Source organism: Branchiostoma lanceolatum, chromosome 15 (genome assembly GCF_035083965.1).
Source record: "Branchiostoma lanceolatum isolate klBraLanc5 chromosome 15, klBraLanc5.hap2, whole genome shotgun sequence".
Taxonomy (NCBI): Eukaryota; Metazoa; Chordata; class Leptocardii; order Amphioxiformes; family Branchiostomatidae; genus Branchiostoma; species Branchiostoma lanceolatum.
Window position 1 is genome coordinate 843,367 of NC_089736.1, and position 19,694 is coordinate 863,060.

General features: G+C 42.7%; 1 protein-coding gene across 1 annotated transcript in view; it reads right to left on the reverse strand.

The window, feature by feature from the left end:
• The window catches only part of LOC136420989 (titin-like), a 158,647-nt gene that overhangs the window by 17,893 nt on the left and 121,060 nt on the right, over positions 1–19,694 (reverse strand). Inside the window, exons 38-63 of the mRNA XM_066408131.1 lie at positions 18,951–19,095; positions 18,119–18,237; positions 17,698–17,836; positions 17,210–17,334; positions 16,715–16,881; positions 16,207–16,312; positions 15,634–15,773; positions 15,045–15,198; positions 14,533–14,670; positions 11,945–12,103; positions 11,562–11,686; positions 10,999–11,164; positions 10,419–10,603; positions 9,680–9,806; positions 8,847–8,983; positions 8,307–8,463; positions 7,687–7,811; positions 6,891–7,065; positions 6,284–6,471; positions 5,711–5,825; positions 4,416–4,697; positions 3,411–3,559; positions 2,311–2,464; positions 1,867–2,017; positions 1,297–1,457; positions 538–668 (exon numbers count right to left, since the gene is read on the reverse strand). Of these exons, the coding sequence (XP_066264228.1) occupies positions 538–668; positions 1,297–1,457; positions 1,867–2,017; positions 2,311–2,464; positions 3,411–3,559; positions 4,416–4,697; positions 5,711–5,825; positions 6,284–6,471; positions 6,891–7,065; positions 7,687–7,811; positions 8,307–8,463; positions 8,847–8,983; positions 9,680–9,806; positions 10,419–10,603; positions 10,999–11,164; positions 11,562–11,686; positions 11,945–12,103; positions 14,533–14,670; positions 15,045–15,198; positions 15,634–15,773; positions 16,207–16,312; positions 16,715–16,881; positions 17,210–17,334; positions 17,698–17,836; positions 18,119–18,237; positions 18,951–19,095 (3,920 nt within the window). The remainder of the gene's footprint in view (positions 1–537; positions 669–1,296; positions 1,458–1,866; positions 2,018–2,310; positions 2,465–3,410; positions 3,560–4,415; positions 4,698–5,710; positions 5,826–6,283; positions 6,472–6,890; positions 7,066–7,686; positions 7,812–8,306; positions 8,464–8,846; positions 8,984–9,679; positions 9,807–10,418; positions 10,604–10,998; positions 11,165–11,561; positions 11,687–11,944; positions 12,104–14,532; positions 14,671–15,044; positions 15,199–15,633; positions 15,774–16,206; positions 16,313–16,714; positions 16,882–17,209; positions 17,335–17,697; positions 17,837–18,118; positions 18,238–18,950; positions 19,096–19,694) is intronic.

Genomic DNA, 19,694 nt, shown 5'->3' on the forward strand with positions numbered 1-19,694 from the left:
AGTTCTACCAGATCCTTCTTTAGTCACTAGCGGATGCTATCTGAAACGCATGACTGTTTCAAAATCTTATCCAGTTGCTTGAGTAATTATTTTTGGCGTATTTGTTCATTAATTTGTGTCTTGTTTTGGTGTTGATTTTAAAAGAGTAGATTGCAATGTAGTCTGAAAGGGCCGGTGACTTGAAAAATTTAATAAATCTTAATTATTTTCTGAAAAAGCACACTTAGTCTAGTGTAGGGGTAAGAAACTGGGTAAGTAGGAGTCATTCACAACTATTTAGGGGCACATGTACAGTGATTTTGATAGCAATGGTAGTTGAAAACTTTACTTTGTCATCCAAACGTTTTTGCGCCAATTTTGTTCAGATCACTAATAACGATAGTACTTGTGTGAATATGTCTCATTAAATGAAGACGATGTGGTTCTTTTTCGCCAAATAAGGTAGCAAGTTATCCTTGCTGCTTTTTTTAGCAAGAAATAAAGGAAGCTTAGAGAGGACAGATCTACAAAGCTGCAGATAAAGAACGGCGCACTCACTCCGATGGAGTACTCCAGGATGTAGTGTGTGACCCGTTCCCCGCCGTCAAAGTCTGGCGGCTGCCACTGCATGAGGATGGAGTCCTTCCCGGTGTCCAGGATCTCAGGGTTGATCGGGGGATCAGGAGGTCCTAGAAAACACAAAAATTATTTATTGTTCCTTGTAGACACGGAGCTGAAGACTACATATTGCTAATGTAATGTTTTCATGATATGGCTCTGTCTATTTAAAAGCTGTCTCGTTCGAGCGTGACCTTTCTTGATAACTTGCATAAAAGCTTTAGAATGCTAAAACAGTAGCATTCTAAAAAAGCAGCTTTTAACAATTAAAGTTCTAGTTTTCAGATCAACTTCCAAATGTTCTGCAGCTCTATCTAAACTTGTGGTCGTGTAAAACTACAAAGTGCAGACGTTTCCATAACAGTGTGGATGTCTTCGATCAGAGTTTGTGGAGACCAAAATGGTTCACTATCTAAGAGACGACAGTGATGCTACCCTGGGTTCCAGACTGTTTATCGGGCCTTTTAGCCGGTTCTCTTTAGCCGGTACCTTGTAGTTAGTTCCTTCGGCGGCACAGAGACCCCAGCCCGCAGAACCCTAATTAGCGCACCGGGGGATTTCTAGCCGGGCTCAACTCCCCGGAGCGTTGATTAAGACCGGGCGGGCGGGCTGTTCTTTGGCCACCGAAGGAAATCGCTAGCGACCCGGTACTAGTCTGGCGCCCAGGGTACAGTGATGCATAAGCAGCCCTGCTCGTACCTGGAGGATCGCGGGCGATTACTGAGTCTGTCGGGGAGCAGGGTGGCCCTACCCCCGCCATGTTCTGTGCAGAGATGCGGTACTCGTAAGTCTGCCCCTTCTGCAGGTTCTCCACCTTGTACTCGTGGGCCTCTGCCGGGATCTGCTCGTCCTTATTCAGTCTGGAGTTGGGAACATAAAAAACGTTATTTCATACCTATCTCTTGTTGTTATAAATTTCTCATTCTAATGTCTCTCATTTCCCTAAAGCGCGCGACTGCTTTTCTGAATCTGACGATATTTGTACCTTTCAATTCCACATCTTTTTATCAAGAAAACTTTCAAAACTTTCAGAATCTCCCTAATATTATCTAATATTCAAAGAAAAAGGGTATTATCTTAAATTCTCTTGCACACACATAATGCTTCATCAAACTAATGTGAACTTCTTCATTGAACTTGTATCTGTCCCTTGCACATTAGCCTTCAGGCATGACGTGGCGAATAAGATAAAGAGTAAAGATACATCATAGAAGGCAACACACTAAACTATAGGATCTGATAGGATTGAATATTCCATGTTGTACTCACTTTATCCACCTCTCGGTGACGCTGTCACGCTGCTCGACCCAGAAGCCGGTGAGGGGACTCCCCCCATCATCGAGTGGGTCCTTCCAGAGCAGGGTCAGGTTTTCCTTAGTCACATTATGGATCTGTGGGTCCTGGGGTGGTCCAGGAGGATCTGAAGGGGGGAGGGTTGAATAATATTAATTTGATGGCTTGCAGAAGTACATAGCTGTTCTGACAGTAATATCTTTATGGAAACGACAAAGGGACAATATTTAATGCGGCAATGTACTATCATAATGGTAAAATGTGCCATTGGGATATTCATATTTGTAACAATCCTGGTAAATCAACAGCTCAATAATGCAGAAATGGAAAAACAAGGAATCTAGCGCTTGCCCTTTTCTACTTATTAGTTCTATTGGCAACAAAGTAACACAAAGAGATATTCTTGCTTGTTGTACTTACCAAAGGCGTATTTGGCCACGACAGGGTTGTACTCTGTGGGCCGACCAAGTCCGATCTTGTTCTCCGCCATGACGCGGAAGACGTACTCAACTCCCTCCTCGAGTTTCGTAACGGCGTACTCGGTACAGTCCACAGGCACAAACTTGTCTACAACCTAAGGAGGAAACAAAATCAAAATTTACATTAAGATCCCCACAGTTCACATGAAGGAAGCTTTCTATCCATCCAAAATGTGGTCTTGAAAGCCAAGGATAGCATTTGTACTCGCTGTGTTTGATACACCCTTGTTCACGATGATTTCAACCTCAAGTTCAAGTCAACAATCCCAATGACTGTATGCGTACATTATAACGGTACATTAATACTGGATACTATCAGAGTGACAATAATCAGACAAAAACACCGTGGTGAGAGGCAGACAGAGTTCCTCACTAACCAATGGATGACTACAAGAGAAGTAATTATCTTCGAAAAGGTTTTGTTTTAGAGAGCATTTGTGTTTGTCTGTCAGTCTGTGAACTCAATAACTCGATAACCTGGATGGATTGTCTTATACTTGGTAAAGGAGTAGGTCTTGATGAGACCTCGAAATGATTAGATTTTGAGCCCCCTAGTTCCAAAAGAATCTTCAGTTTGCACCCACAGTGGCATGAATGTTGGGTTAACAACTTTACAACAGTCGGGCTTGGAACCACTGGACTGGACTACACACCCTAGAAGAGAAGTCCTTTTTAAGAGAATGTGCTGTTTCCATGACGCACCTTCCATTGAGAACCCATCCTATCAAAGGACTGCTAACCTTTCCAGTAGCGTTCATGTTAGGTGAGCAACAACACACGGGATTCAATCTCCCAATTTGATCTCACCATTGGATGGTTACAATAGAAGGTTTGCCTTCGCCATGGACTATCTTGGATGAGACCTCGACATGAGTAGATTTTGGCCCCCCTAGCTAGTTCTAAAAGAATCTTCAGTTTAGATTGCAATCCCCACAATTCACAAGAAGGAAGCTTTCTATCCATTTAAACTGTTGTCTTGAGAGGCAAGACACAGCCTTTCTACTCGCTGTAGTTCTAAAAGAATCTTCAGTTTGCACGCACCTTCCATTGAGGTCGGGTCATGTCTCTCCTGTCCACCCGGTAGTTGGTGACGGGCGAGCCGCCGTCGTCCTCGGGCGGCCCCCAGGAGATGTGGATCTCCTCGGGCATGCGCTTCACGATCTTCGGCACGGTGGGCTCGCTGGGCACGTCTGGACGGGAGAAAAAAAGGTTTATAAGGTTCCCTATGAGACCATCAATCAGATAAACAAGAACTGTTGACAGAAGTCATCTTGAAATATTCACTTGAAGCACAGAAGGAGATAATATAGCATCGCCTTCGTATCGGTCCCTGCCTTAAAAGGGCTACATGTATATTCTCAATTCTAACATGTTATGTTCAGTATACTTAAATATAGAGTAAACCAATTTGTCCTTTTTGGGTTTCAAAACTGTGAGGCTTTGTACGAGACCGTGCAATAATGTATGAATATAACAGCCCTTAAATGGTACAACTACGCAGCTAGGGACGACTTTATTAATGGGATATAGAAGAGCATATAAAAGTGCCGTTGTCTGTCTCAGGCCAAAGCAATCTTGTAAAATTTCTATGAAACACAGAAGGAGATACTTAGCTTTCGTTTTGGTCCCTTAAAAGAGCTACATGTATATTCTCAAGTCTAACATGTTATGTTCAGTATACTTTAAATATAGAGTAAACCAATTTGTCCTTTTTGGTGTTTTAAAACTGAAATCACTGGTGTACACTTGTTAATCAAAAGTGCAATGAGAAGGTATGTGTTTCGAGACCAAAATTGTGAACAACAAGGAGGTAGAGGCCGAGTGTATCCTGTCACAAATATGCTAATGAGTAGACAGTCACAAGCATGCAAAGCCTCATAAGTATGGCTTGTATGCTTACCAGAGCTAGTCAGATATCTAGGCGTTTAAGGTCATATATCTAGGCGTTTACATCAATTTCATACATATATTCATCCACCTATCCCCACTCATCTCCAAACAAGAAGTATTGCTTAAGAAGATGAGGAATGACCACGGCAAACTCACCGATAACCTCCACGTGCACAGTCTCTGTCCTCTTCCCGCTGACGTTGCTAGCGATGACGTCATACGGCCCGCGGTCTTGTCTCTCGCAGACCTTGATGACGAGCAGCGTGGTCTCGTCCGTGGTGGTGACGCTCATGTGGTCGTACGTGTAGAGCTCGACGTCCTTCAGCATCCAGGCGATGTCGGGCTGAGGCTTGCCGCTGTAGTCGGCCTGCAGCTTGATGGTCTCTCCGGCCTTCACTATGATGTCCGGGTCGACCTTCAGCTTCAGGATCGGCAGTTCTGGAAGAAGTACATGGTATTTAGTGTAAGCCAAATGCTAGTTGTTCCTATAGCTCAGTTGCCAATGGGACAGATAAAAATTCAACGATGTACAAACGCTCCAGGATCGGCAGTTCTGGTAAAGTACGTGTCAGTTAGCATGATAACAAGTTTACTGTAATCTTTGTCCAAAGGCTCATTGCAAGTAGCAGTAAAATGACGAACAAATAACGAAGAAGTACATGGTATTTAGTGTAAGCCAAATGCTAGTTGTTCCAATAGCTCAGTCGCCAATGGGACAGATAAAGATTCAAGGATGTACAAACCCTCCAGGATCGGCAGTTATAAGACAAGTACGAGTTAATCAACATGAGAAATTTTGAAAACAATCATGATAACAACTTTACTGCAAATTCTTGCCTAAAGACTCATCGTAGGTAGCAGTAAAATGACGAATACACAATTAAGAACAATATAACATACGACTACTCTGGTCTAAATGCTGACTCATCTTGTTAGCATTGCCTTCTTTTTAAAACAGTAGAAGAACTTCCTGTAATATGTGGGTTCTGTGATGTTAAGAGTAGGGTGACTTTCTTTTTGTCTTTAAGGCCAATGTGATCATCAATTAATTTCAAAGGTAATCATTTCAGTTAGCATGATAACAAGTTTACTGTAATCTTTGTCCAAAGGCTCATTACAAGTAACAGTAAAATGTCGAACAAACAACGAAGAAAGCTGACTCGTTAGGTCAGTACTTTTTTGGTTTGCATTTTTTTGTTGTTAAACAGTGGAATACGTTATACGTGGGTTCCGTGATGCTAAGGAGAGTGACTCGTTTTTCTGCATCTAACGGCCATAGATGTGCAAATATGATCATACGTTAAGGTGACAAATGAAATACATCGCAACAAAACAGTCTCTTCTCTTCTTCATACAAAATACAAAATTGGTAAAGTTGCTGATCAAAAGCGATAAAATAGTTGCCACTGCACATGCATTCTCTTTAGATAATTGTAAATTTCAGCACTCACCAGCAGGCATCTGTGCCTTCATCGGCTTACTGATGGCGGAAGGTCCGCTGCGCCCGATGACGTTCGCGGCGTACACGCGGTACACGTACTCCTTACCGGTCTCTAGGCCGGGCACCTGTGGGGGGGGGGGGAGAGGGGAGGGGGGCGTTTTCAGTATTAGAACATCTGCACAATTCATGTTTAGATATTTTACACATGGAGTGAATCAATCTGTAACAAATCTGCCAGGCACAGTGAGATTTCATCATGCTAATTTCTGACTCAATTTTAAAAGTGATTCTTGTACAAATACACATAATGAGAGTTTCAACTTTTTTATCATTTTACTTTCTGTCAACATGGAATTCGAAGCATCTTGTACGTGTTATGAGAGCGGCATCCATGGCATTAGCAAAATAAACACATAGATAACCATAATCAAAGACTTGCTGCTTAATCAAAGACTAGACTGAAACAAAACACTTCAAAGAATATTGCACATCTTTATCAGTTCAGTCTACCTTGTTACGTTGGTGAAGGTTAGACATCCAAGTAATAAAAACAACAGAGTAACTGTTTTTTGAGGCAGCCTACCTTGAGTTTGAGGTACTCGCATGCCTCCTTGTTGACGGGCTCCCACTTGTTCGTCCCTGCGATGGATTTCTCCACGAAGTAGCCGAACACGGGGCTGCCGCCGTCGTGCTCCGGGGGCTGCCAGTTCACCACCTGCGAGTCGTCCAGCGGGTCCGTGATGCTCAGGTTGATTGGTGGATCTGGGGGAGCTGCGGGCAAGAACACAATCCGATTGATTAAAACCTTGGTAGAAATGGAGCAATTTCATTGGTGGATTCATGGGAGCTGAGGGAAAGAACAAAATCTGATTGGTTGAAGCGTTGTAGTAATGAAAAATGGCACAATTTCGATGTTGTTCTCATTAATGGTACTAGCGTCTTTAATTGATAGATGTAAGATTGCACAGTATGTATGATGATGTAATCAAATCTCTTATGAACGATTCATTTTTCTCTCGTTATTCTAAGACAGTGAGCAGAAAGCAAACACGAATCGTGAAAGCCTTACACATTTTGATTCCCACCTCTTTGTGCTAATTTCGCTTATATTCTTTACAACACAAAAAGCTGGCGCAGAAGCACACCATTGCTTTATTTTAGGAGAAAATATGAAATCTAGTAAGACGTACCCAGTGGGTCCACGGCCTTGAAGCCTTCTGGCAGGTCCACTGGCGGGCCCTGTCCGTACTTGTTGACCGCGTACACGCGGAAGCTGTAGTTCTCGTATCCAATCAGGTCGCGCACCTCGTGTGACGTCACCTTAATGTCGTCTGAGACGCGGCTGTGGCCTCTCAGGTTGCCCTCCTGGAAAGGTCAAAGCTCATTAGATAAGTTGTAAACATGTAACAACGCAAAGTTTACAAATGAAACGATTTGGCAGACTGCTACATGTACGCAAACTGATGGTCACAAAGCTCTGCTTTTGATTCTGTTTAACTCTTTACATTTTGATTCTCTTACCATTTCCCAATAGATCTTAATTGAAAGTCACTAGTGTCATTGTAAATTCAGCAATTTTATTGGCTGGGAGAGGCACCCATATTCTTTTAACACATGTACATTGGATTGTCAGCACAATTTGAATGCACAGCCTTCCCAAGAATGTAGCGTAATTCTAACACGAGATTTCGACTAAAATAACGCGAGATCTGAACTTACGGCTTTTTAAGGATACAACATCAGGCTAACACAAGATGTAAATTAATGGGTTTTTTTGCACACATAAAGCGAGATTTGAACTCGCGGCCTTCTCAAGGATGTAGTGCGTGACTCTAATGCGAGATTTAAACTGACAGTTTTCCCACAAATAACGCGAGATTTGAACTCACGGCCTTCTCTAGGATATAGTGCGTGACTCTAATGCCAGATTTAAACTGGTGGTTTTCCCACAAATAAGACAAGGCTGAAATGTAAATGTGAACTCACGGCCTTCTCCAGGATGTAGTGCGTGACGGGGCTCCCGCCGTCGTCCTCCGGCACCATCCAGTGCAAGTCGCAGCCCGAGCGGGTGATCTCACTGGCGATGAAGTCACGGCACGGGCCGGGCGGGGCTGCAAGGTGTACGAAACGATGTTAGCTGATAAAGTCTAATATCATCTGTTTTCTAATGACAAACACTTTGGCAATAAAGCTCTTCCATAAAAAAAATTGTACCGTTAAATGTCATCTTCGTCAAGATTGGACAAGGATTTTTACAATCATGCACAGGTTTGACTATATACACGTATCTGTATTAAAGACAGACACACTGGAAAACGTTTCCTTGAGATACTTTTACTGCCAAATGTCATATTGATGAAGATTGGAAAAGCATTTTTTTCAAACACGTTCAAGTTATACTGAAGTATAAAGTTGCATGTATATACTGATTTTAGGACAGCATTTCACATTTTCCCTTCATATTCTTCCTCCAGTTCTGAAGTGCCACATCCCTTGTGATGACATTATACGTTCAGTATTGCAGACTCTTGCCTCTTCTATCAACAGACATTAAGTCGGAATTCTATTTTGATTTTAAGTTGAGAAGTGCAGAAGAGCCCCCTTACAGAAGACAGTGACATTGCAGACTCCTCCGGCCTCTCCGTGCTCGTTCTTGGCTAGGATGCGGTACTTCCCGGTGTCGGAGCGCTGGCTCGGCTTGATGGCCAGCTCCACGTACGTGTACGGGTCCGTAGCGCTGATCAGAGCCAGCCGCTCAGAAGACTGGAGAATACACAATCCGTACGTTATAATTAGAGACAGAGTATCAGTGAATATCCAAATTTTCATGGAGGTTGTGTTACAGTGCAACCCCAAGCGGTTAGGAAGAAAAGCTTTGACTGCAAAGCCACCGAAAGAGTAAAGGAAATAGTAAATAATAAACGCTTTATTCTGCCATGACTTGTGATCAGAACGGTTTGAAATACACACTTAATGTACAATACCTCATAACAGAATACACTTTAAATGTACAATACCTAATAACAGAATGATTTGCTACTTTATAACTTTTTCATCTATTGTAGTATCAGTAACAATTGATACAAAGTTTACAGTACAAAAGACCCTATCATCAGGCAAGGAATGTAAACTAAGTCTGTGTCTACCTTGACGTCTTCTCCGTTGACAGTCCAGGTGATCTCAGGTGTAGGCTGTCCGTTGATGGGGATCTTCAGAGAGATGTTCTCCGGTTCCACCACCTCCAGGTCCTTCGGCAGGGCGCTGATGTCCAGGGTGGGCGCACCTGAAGGAAAAACGGGGATCACATTTGTTTCAATGAGTGCAAGGCCAAGAGGCGAATTCTGGACACTGAACTAAGTTTGTGGGAGATATAGGTTACTATGCTAGGCAATAAGTCCTTCGGCAGGGCACTGATGTCCAGGGTGGGCGCACCTGAAGGAGATACGGGGATCATATTTGTTTCATTGAGTGCAAGGCCAAGAAGCGAATTCTGGACATTGAACTAAGTTTTTGGGAGATATAGGTTACTATGCTAGGTAATAAGTCAGTAGGCGCGCCTGAGGGAAATATGCGAATCACATTTTCACTTAGTCTTTGTCTAAAATAGTCATTCCAAATCACTTTATCTTCAACAAGCTCAACCTGTAAAGCTGATCTACTCCCCCTCCATTGTATTCAACGGTAAATTTGAATACATAAATAAACGCTACCTGTATAAGTTGCTTTGAAAATGCTAAATACTTTGTTAGCAGTTCTAATTGTTTAGTATACAAAAGACATTGAATCGAAGATGGCATTATTGACCTAATGTTAGTTTCACTTGAGAGCTCGCTTTTCCATGAAGTACAGGGCCCTCCAATTCCATTTCAATCGAATAGGACGCAACCAATTTACTGCAAAATAACGAAGCGTCGAGTGATTCAGTTATAAATATTAGACATAAAAGTTTTAAGAAGAGAGAGAAGACGGCAGGACGTACTTGGCGGTTCGCCGGCAGTGAATCCGGCCTCTCCCTCTTTGGGGTGGAAGGCGTCCGGACCCGTGCCGACCAGGTTCTCCGCGCAGACGCGGAAGCGGTAGTTGATTCCTTGCTTCAGACCCTTCACCTGAAAATGCCAAGGAAAAACCGTTAACTTAGTGCCGATTACATCAACGAGGTTTAACATTACATATACCAAGACAACCTGAAATACCAAGGAAAACCGTTATCTCAACTCAATGCTGATTAAATCAATCATGTTTGACATTACATATACCAAATGCAGAATTATTCGAGCAACAAGTGCTGTATGAATTCTCATCAGAGTCAGACGTATCAGATAGCGTCCACTTTATTTCATCAGAGACTGAGTATGAGTCTGAAGAAAAGTGTAACCTGTATATAAATGATTGAGTTTCTGTACAGAATTGCAAAGGAGTTAGATAGCTTCACAAGATCATAACAGAGATATTACTACAACATTAAGTGGAAGGGAGAGATGTTTTGAGAGTTATGTTTTAAAAGGAATTAAGTGTTAAGTGACTAGCTCTGAAACATTGTGTTGAGGTGATAGCAGTTTCAACAGTGTAACATTCCCCGGAAAACGTTGGCCCTTGTCTTCTTATCTCAGATCTTAAGATTTCAACTTCATGTTTGTTTATTTTTATTTTGTTTATTTTTATTTATCCAGGTGTAACATATCGCCTGTTATGGCGTTTTTCAATGTTTATGTGCTGACCTTGAGACTTGTGTCCATGGTTGGGTCTCCGCACGGTTGCCAGTCCTCCAGGGTTTCCTCCGTACGGTAGGCATGGTAACCGGTGATTGGCGTGCCGCCGTCGTCAGCAGGAGCGGCGTAACTGAACGTCACTCCGTACCGGCTCGGGTTGGACAGGGACAGGTTCTGGGGCGGACCCGGCCGCTCTGGAAGAGGGAAAATAAAACAAACATCGTCACAACTTCATTCTGAAACAACTCTTCCTCAACATACAGGTGTCCTACTTACATATTGTAATTTCATCACTCTCTTAAATCGAAATAATGCTCAGTGAACTGCATTACTGTAACACCAGATTGCAGCAGCCAGGACTCTAATTTTGAAATTTGAATGACACTGCATCTAGAAATTGATTTCAAGTAACAGACTTACGCATTCATAGAAAAGTAGAAAACGTTGGTGTAATACTACTCTGTCTTTAAAAATATATCATTGACAGTCACTGATATTGTAATGCCTTGTCAATACTTGGCCAGAAACGACAATGATTTGTAGTCTATTGAATAAAACACCACAAAGAAAATATTGTTGTATGACGTACCGAAGAGCTTGACCGGAGCCATGGGCTTGCTGGGCGGTCCCTCCCCGGCCAAGTTCACGGCCAGAGAACGGAACTCCGCCTCGGCGCCCATCGGCAGGTCCTTAATGGTCATCTTCAGGTCAGGGGTCTTCAGGTCGTTGACCCTGACCCATTCACCGCCATCCAGCTGGAATGTAAACAACAACAAGAAAGTGTTACTAGTCTGTATCAGACTGATGGCTATCGAAAAGAACAACAACCTTTAGGATAGCTGGCTGAATTTTCAGTTTTATATCCACACTTGTGACTAAGTATTCTTCACTGTAGAGAGCACCTTAGTTCTAGATGAATAGATGCCATCTTTGATGCAACGCCGTCGACATTGACATTGATATTCATAAGCTGCTATGACACATGCAAATATCCTACCGTCCATCAATGTTCTTACTTGATCATTAACCGAATGATATTTTGTCATTTGCATGGTTGACTTGTTGGCTTGGTGATCCTTGGTATTTGAGTTAATAAAAGCTTGATGAATAGGCAGCCATAAGGAAACTGAGGTTGATAAGACATGTTCTTACCTTCTTCTCGACGAAGTAGCCAGTGATGGGGCTGCCGCCATCTTCCTTAGGCACCTCCCAGGTGAACTTGACCTGTGTGCGCTTCACCTCAGGTAACTGCGGGTTCTCAGGGGGTCCCGGCGGGTCTGGGGGCAAGGAGGATAGCAAGAAAAGTGTCAGCTGTGATGTCTACAAAATGATACATGACTAGACAATACACATGTAGATGGGCTACATGTATACAACTTGTCCCAAGTATGCAAATTAGACACATTTTCATGATGCAGGTAGTAAATCACATTTATGCAAATTAAGTATTCATAACAGTTGCTGATTATCAACGGATTAGTTTGTCCCAAGTATGCGAATAAGATAACAGATAAAAGAGAAAATGTTCAGCCTACCGAATGGCAGCTTGGCCTTGCGCTTGGGCGTCTCTGTGGGCGGCCCGCGTCCGACGACGTTCTGCGCCGTGACCCTGAACGTGTACTCGTCGTTCTCGATCAGGTCCTTGGCAATGAACTCGAAGTCTGGCCACTTGTCCGTCAGAACTGTCCAGGTCTCTGTTGTGGTGAACGGAAAAGTCACTGCATAAGTTTATGTTTATATCACAAATTCTCTAAGATTACCTTATAGTCTTCTTCTGAAAAAAATGCACTGGATAAATCTCTCATACATGCCCACAAAGTACAAAAATGTTGTTCCTTTTCTAAGGTTCTCCTGTATATTTCCAATGTTAACAATGAATGTCATCAATACATTTCATGCCACGGAAAGGCGCCATCCAGAATGACCTACCTTTGAGAACTGTCCATGGTTGCAACAATACAAAAGACATCTTAAGTCTCTACGGTTGCTATAACAAAGTATTACCATATACTATATTGGGTTTATGTTGTAGAAGCTAATAGTCAATATTCAGTGTTATTCAATTACTTGCATTTGACCGCCTCTTCTTTAAGTTGCTGCGTAAACATAACTGGCAAACTGAACTTATCATTTAAAGATGAACTATTTTGTAGAATGCAACACTAAATGTAGAAAGGGAAAAATCTAGGTTGAGTATCAAACGGGTGAGGCCTAGGGTACATCATGTGTGATGACAACTCTGTGAAGATGGGAAGGACTGAAGAAAAATCCAGATTAAGTCAGGGGGTTGAACGTAAGACACGGACGGGGGGGGGCATCATGAGAGGAGGGAAACAACGCTTAGACGATGAGGAGGACTGAAGGAAGACCTGGTGACTAGATGTAGTCAGACGCATGACCGTATGACAGGGACCAGGAGGGGTCTGTATGGGGGTGGTGAGACCATCAGAGACGGACCGTGAAGGATGTACATGGGGGTGGTGAAGATCTTGGAGCAATTTTCTTATTTCTTCATATTTTATACCATCAATTTTTTTTTCATCAATTCTCCCGTTTCGCGAGATCCGCCACTACAACCCCTACGATCCTCTCTGGTTGGTCACACTCGAGAGAAACAGCGCAAGGGACACAGAAGAAGGGGTTATGTCCGGAGACTACGGATTGACGACTTCCACAGCTGCGGAATTCATCACTTTTGGTAGTGATTTCACGATTGTGAAGGGACTCCAGCTCATTTATGTATAAACGTTGTGAAATTCGTTCACAGCCGGAGGGTTCACTACTAAAAGTCATGAACTACACAGCCGTGGAAGACATCAATCAGAGATCCCGCACATACATGGACCTGGGAGAGGGAGGGGGGCCATTGAACATGTTTACCTCTACTATAGCCGGGAACTGCCACAGGAGGAGGCTGTGGCTTATCGGCCAGCTTCATGGCCTGAAGACGTTTTGTCTTAGACTCTTCCAGGCCTTCTAAGTACGTCTCAGGGCTTTCGCCAGCCATCGAAGAAAGCCGCTTCTGTTTCGCGTCCTCTTGCGAAGCAGCTAAGTACGCAGAAAGCAAGCAAGCGTTACCAAAGCAGTGGCTGGTAAAATGTATCGCTATAAGCATTGTATTTCTACAGTTGCTTTGAAGCTTTATAAGTTATAAAGCTTGGCTTTTTAAAAGCTCACTTCTGCCGTCCTAACAATATTGAAGGCTATATCACTACTGTGCTTCAATAAATAAGCAAAGTTATCAGATATAAGTGGCAGAGCAGGGAGACCACGTCACTTACAGCGGTCTCAAGTTTAAGAATGGCAAAAATCTACTTTTTCAGCATAATGGTTTATGCAAGCACAATTGGTAAGTTTTGAGAAGCCATGCATTTGGCTGTTTTAGATATGCTCGTTATTGCAGCTCGTACCATTATTGCTCTTTTTGGTGTTTGAAAGCAGACAATGTCTACCTATAGATGTTTGCTCTTAGTGCGCTCTATGCTCGTGCAGCTAGGCAGAATATGGCATTCAAAGGACACGCTCTTTTGGTCTTTTTATTATTGGGGGATGGGGGCAAAGGGCACCTATACCTCTCAGATATGTGTCGTGTTCTTCCACAGGCGACACGGCTCGCTCCTGAGACTGGCGCCGTTTTCTCTTAGCGTCCTCAAGGGCGGATAGGAAGGGCTCAGTGTCGTCTCCTTGGGCGGAGACGGACAGGCGCTTCGTTTTCACGTCTTGTTGCATAGCGGTTATACCTGAATTAGATTAGCAAAGCTGTTACGGTAAAGGTAACTGGTTTGGTCTGTTCTATGTACTTACAGTCAAAACTGCCCAAAATGACCACTCAGGGGACCGAAAAAGTCTACGTCATTATCTGTCGACACGTAGTCACTAAAGACAGGATTCCTAATAATGGGTCAGTGTGAAAAACCTTCTAAGGGACCAAATTGGCCAAGTGGTCTTTATGTATGTAGAGGTGGTCACTTGTACAGGTTTGACTGTAGTATGTCAGGATCTGTAACTTCTACCCACCGAAACATCAGTTATCCATATGCCTGTACATCTACCAGTTGAACTACACAATATCTGAACTGAAGGCGGGGTAACCATCTACGAAGAGCCACTATGAGTGACGTACCTTCTTTAGGTCCCATGACTTCGACGACGTATCCGGTTACGGGTGAGCCGCCGTCGTCCTCTGGCGCCTCCCAGGAGAATGACATCTTGTCCCTGGTGACGTCAGTGAACCCAAGGCTCTGCACCGGGCCGGGCACATCTGGTGGGGAGAAGAGAATAGAATGAGACTCCAAGAAGAACATTGCATTGTCTTGGTTTCAAAATTCTGCACTCACATGCAAACTTCTGTGCAGAAGTCTGTGTAAGATTCTGGACAGAATTCTGTTTGGAATTTTGTAAAGAAGTATGCATGGCAAATGTTTGGCGATGACTATTTATTCATTTATCTTTTGGCAAATATTACAACATCTACATTACATGACTTTTGAAAGTGGTTGATTTTCAAAAGTGGATGATTTTCGAAAGTGGCTGATTTAAATTTGATGTGGCTGATTTTCGAAAGTGGCTGATTCAAATTTGATGTGGCTGATTTTCAAATTCAACGTGGCTGATGTTCAAAGGGCAGTTCCTCACCAATGATGCTGATGTCCAGGTCCAGTGTGTCCTCTCCGTGCTTGTTCTTGATCTTGAGCTTGTAGGTGCCGGCGTCCTTACGGATCAGGTCGCGCAGCTCGAACTTCACCACCTGGGGGTCCTCCATACGCTCCACGGTGGAGCGGCTCATCGGCTGAAGAGGGGGGGAAATAACGTTAGATTGTTTAGAACAAAGTTCACTAGTAACAAAAATGTCTAAGCCTGATACAGCATGTAAAAATAGACCCAATAACCATCGTATTTGCTATGATAGACTGGTTGTGCATGGACTTGCCCCGTCCCCTCTGGTCGACAGATGGTGATCATGCATGATACATGTACATGACATTGTGTGATCACCTTTACCTAGTACATGTATTAGACCAGTCCTAGAACAATACATGTTCACATGTAAGACATCCATTTCTTACAATCTGTCCCTTTTTCTTTTCTAATTTTGCCATTAAAAACCTGAGAAAGAGGGTGATGATAACTGGAGCTTTAAGATTAAAAGCTTCATGAATTTTGGCTTACGATTGGCAGGTTTCTATAGAGGCAAAGTTCAACAAACCATGGACCGTGTGCTCACCTTCTCGATGGGTCCAAACGCGTCCCATGTCAGGTGCGGTTTGGGGATGCCCACCCAGTCGATGGCGTAGGAGCGCTTCTCCCCGCTGGTGGCCTGCGTCTTCAGGATGTCCGGGCTGTAGTTCACAAACTTGGGCGGCTCTGTGGGGCAAGCACAGGTCAGAAATGTTAGTCACAATCACACTCTCGTCTGTGCTTACTGACAAGTGCAATAGTTTTGTGCAATGATGTTATTGAGACAGAGACTTGACCCAGAACCCAGATGTTTAACGCGTAAAAACAAAGAATAAGTACATTGTGCAAAAGTTCTACTATTTATAGTCGTTCGAGACTGATGAAAGACTACAACTACTACAATGATGTTATCAGAAACCTCGATTTCTACAATCAATGATTTCTTGTTTCAATATTCATACTTCTTGAGATATAGGTAGAAGTAGTGGGACATTTTTCTGTATTATAAGACCACCTACCTACTGTTTCTTGAAACATAGTTTTTGTACAAGACATCCCAAGACATTTTCGCTGTGTCATTAAAACGCATAAGCAAAGACAATGTCTTAAGAAAACTGACCTCCAATCTCAAGAGTGGTAGCGGCCTTCAGGTCCTTCTTGGGGATGACGAAGACGTACTCGACCTCGTCATCAAAGGTGCAGTCATTGACTGTCAAGGTGTGGACCTGGCAGGTAAGACAGGTACATATTATAATACATATATAAGAAGTGTACAACTACAAATAGTAGTGGGCAACCTTAAGCCAACCGTATACACTCACGCCTCATCTTAAAATAAAATAAAAAAATAAACAAACAAATTTCAGAAAATACGCTTTGCCTGCATGGTTTCCGTTTAGAACAACTGGCATTAACACATTGTGTGTCATTCGAATCATATCGAGTGCAACACAAAAACAGACACATACTTCTCTCCAAGTCACTGTCTCTCTTGGTGAATGCCTAATACGGTGGGCCACGTAGAATGGCTGTAGAAGCCTAAACAACAGCAACACTAAAAACAATAGTAACAGCAGAGACCTGGTGAGCCACCACAGGTGAACAATATAAAAGACTTCGTGACCGACCTTGCCGACATGTGTCATCTTGTACTTGTCGCTCTCCTTAATGACCTGGTCGCCCTTGAGGAGCCACTTGCCCTTGACACTCTTGTTCAGCTCGTTCTCGAACACAGCTGTGCCCTTGAGTGGCACGGTGGCCAAGGTCATCTTGCGGATGAACTTCAGTGGAAGTGCTGGAAGATGCAGAACAAAATGTGACTTTAGTTTCTAAAAGGCATTTAACGCCAATTAAATTTGTTGGGGTGGCAAAAGAATATGAAAAACCAACAAAAATTTTCTTTGTCTGTCAAGTATGTCAAGATGCATCACAGGTTTCATCTTTATTTGTATTTGTAATGTCCTGGTTACAGTACAAAACAGTTCTAAATCATTACTTCATGACTTGCCATGATTGTCTATAAGCTTTATCACAACATTTTCATCGTCCACTTTATCCCAGGGGAGAGACAACCTCCCACTATGATAACAAACAAACAAACAAACAAACAGTTGTTAACGCACCTTCCACTGTGAGTTTCGCGGAGGCCTCCGACTCATCAGCCAGGATGGTGTAGGTATCCTCATCCTCCACCACAGAATCATCAATAATCAGTGTGTGCTTCATACCGTCTTCAAGCATCTTCACCCTGGAGACAGATGAAGAGGCGAAGTTGTCATTTTGTTGTCAGGAAACAGTATAGCTCCTCCTTGCTTCGGACAATGTTTTAATTGTAATAGATAATTATCCAGTCTATATTTAGAAGCAGTAGCAAACGTTATGTTGCATTGAAACATTTTCTATTGTAGAATAAAGCAATATTGAGTTGGTCAATTGAAAAGAAGCTCTGCTGATGCACATCCCTTCAGCTTATCTAGTCCTAAATACACTAGTTGAGTAGAAGGTGTTATATAAGCAGTTGTGCTTTTTACCTGATACTCGTAAAATATATGTGAATAAGATAAATACACATTGGCCAGATGTTCACAGAACGTATAAGTTTGTTTCTCACCTCTCGCTGGGTTCAATGTTAACTCCACCCTTCCTCCATGTGACTTTGCACGGCCGAGACACAGTCGTCTCGAACGTCGCAGACTCGGTCTCCATGATGTCCTGGTCGTCCAGGGGGATTCCGAACTTCACTGCCGGCACTGTGGGGAAAATGACATGCATTATAACATTACGTTAATGAAGGTGAGACATCCAGGTAATAAGATACGCCAAGAGCAGTTACTCAAGCAGCTGGATAAAATTTGAAAGAGTCAGACGTTTAACAGAGAATTGAAACTGCCATTGGCCTTCCGAAATTCGTTACTGGCACTGCACATAAAAAGAAACTTAAAGATTATATAGGATCATTTCTGTCCCAGTGACGTTTAGATACAGAAGACCATCTATTGCACTATATATCACAGGTGAGCCTTGAGACTTACGTTTCACTGTGAGCTTAGCTGACAGCTTGTGGTCGCCTGCCACGGCAGTATACGTGTCCTTGTCGTCTAGCTTACAGTCCTGGATCAGCAGACTGTGACGGGTTCCTTCCTTCTCGTGCCTGGGGTAGGAAGCAGGAGTTAGATGCAAGAAAATGACAGAAACAAAAGTACAGGGCCAAGTTTCTGACAGAATTAGTTGATTGATAAGTACACAGCAATAAAGAAACTGAAACCGTACTTAAAGTAGGATACTCATGGTAAGTATGACTAACAAAACATTAAGTCAATGGTACATATGATTTATTTTCCACAATTAATTTGAGCCCTTACATGTATATGTATATACTGTCCATATATATTGAAATATAATTGGAGATCATGCTAAGATGTGTGCGTCTTCTAGCGATTCCCAGGAGTACTGTACAAGGTACTCGCTCCTAAACAACGCCTAGCCAGTGTGTTATAATACAAGGTGGTTCAGACACTTTTCAACATTCGCTCATGTTATACCACCAATGCTCTTAGCTACGTTAAGTACAGAAACTCCATCGGCCTTACTTGGGAACACAAAAAAGTGGCCTCAGTGGCCAGGAGCTCCTCATACAAAGGTGTTCACCGGTACAGATTTGACTGTGTGTAGAAGAGTTCATAATATATTCTAAATTGAGTATTGTAAGATGTTGTTATATTTAGCTTATGTATGTATCTTTATTGTTCTTAGACTAATCTTGATTGTAAATTTCACTTCAGCCAATGAAGGCTGCTACTGCGTCTTGCGACGTAAATAAACCATTCATTCATGTATAAAGTACAGTAACTCCATTGGCCTTACTTGTACTTCTCGCCGGGCGTCAAGTCCTGCCCGGCCCTCTGCCACTTCACCTCCCCGTCCTTATTGGTGACGCAGGAGAACGTCGCCGTCTCCTTCTCAATCACCAGCTGGTCCTTGGGACCTTCGATCATCTTCAGAGGTGGCTCTGGGGGTCCAGACGTAAACACACCATTAAGTCTTCCTTTATAACACAATGCTAAACTTTCTTCTTACACTAAGGTATACACATGATCAAATTGTCGACGACAAATGTCGCCTTCTTCAGGATAAAAAAAAATTGGTCGTCGAAAACTTGATCTTGTGTATACCTTAGTGTTAGAAGAAGGTTCAGCGTTGTATAATAATTACTACCAACACAGATAAGCTTTTATGATAAATCTTCCTTTGTTTCACCAGCAGATGTTTATTTCTGATATTACATTACAATTACTGGTATAATCTTTAATGTTACGTCATTGTCAGATCATCAACCAATGTTCTCTTATTCTAAAAAAAACACAACAACAGATTCTTCAGTAGATGTTCTGGCCTGAGACTTGAACAATCAGTGCTAAATATATTTTCCAAATCTGACGTTTGAGGATCAAAATTGTAAAAAGTTGGTTTGCTCACATAAAAAAACAAAATGACTAAATTGCTAATCAGACTGCTACAACGTGAAAGTCTTGGGCAATCGCGAATACCCATCTTATGATCCGTACTGCACTTTAGCATGATGTTAGTCTTGATGAAAAGAAGTACTAA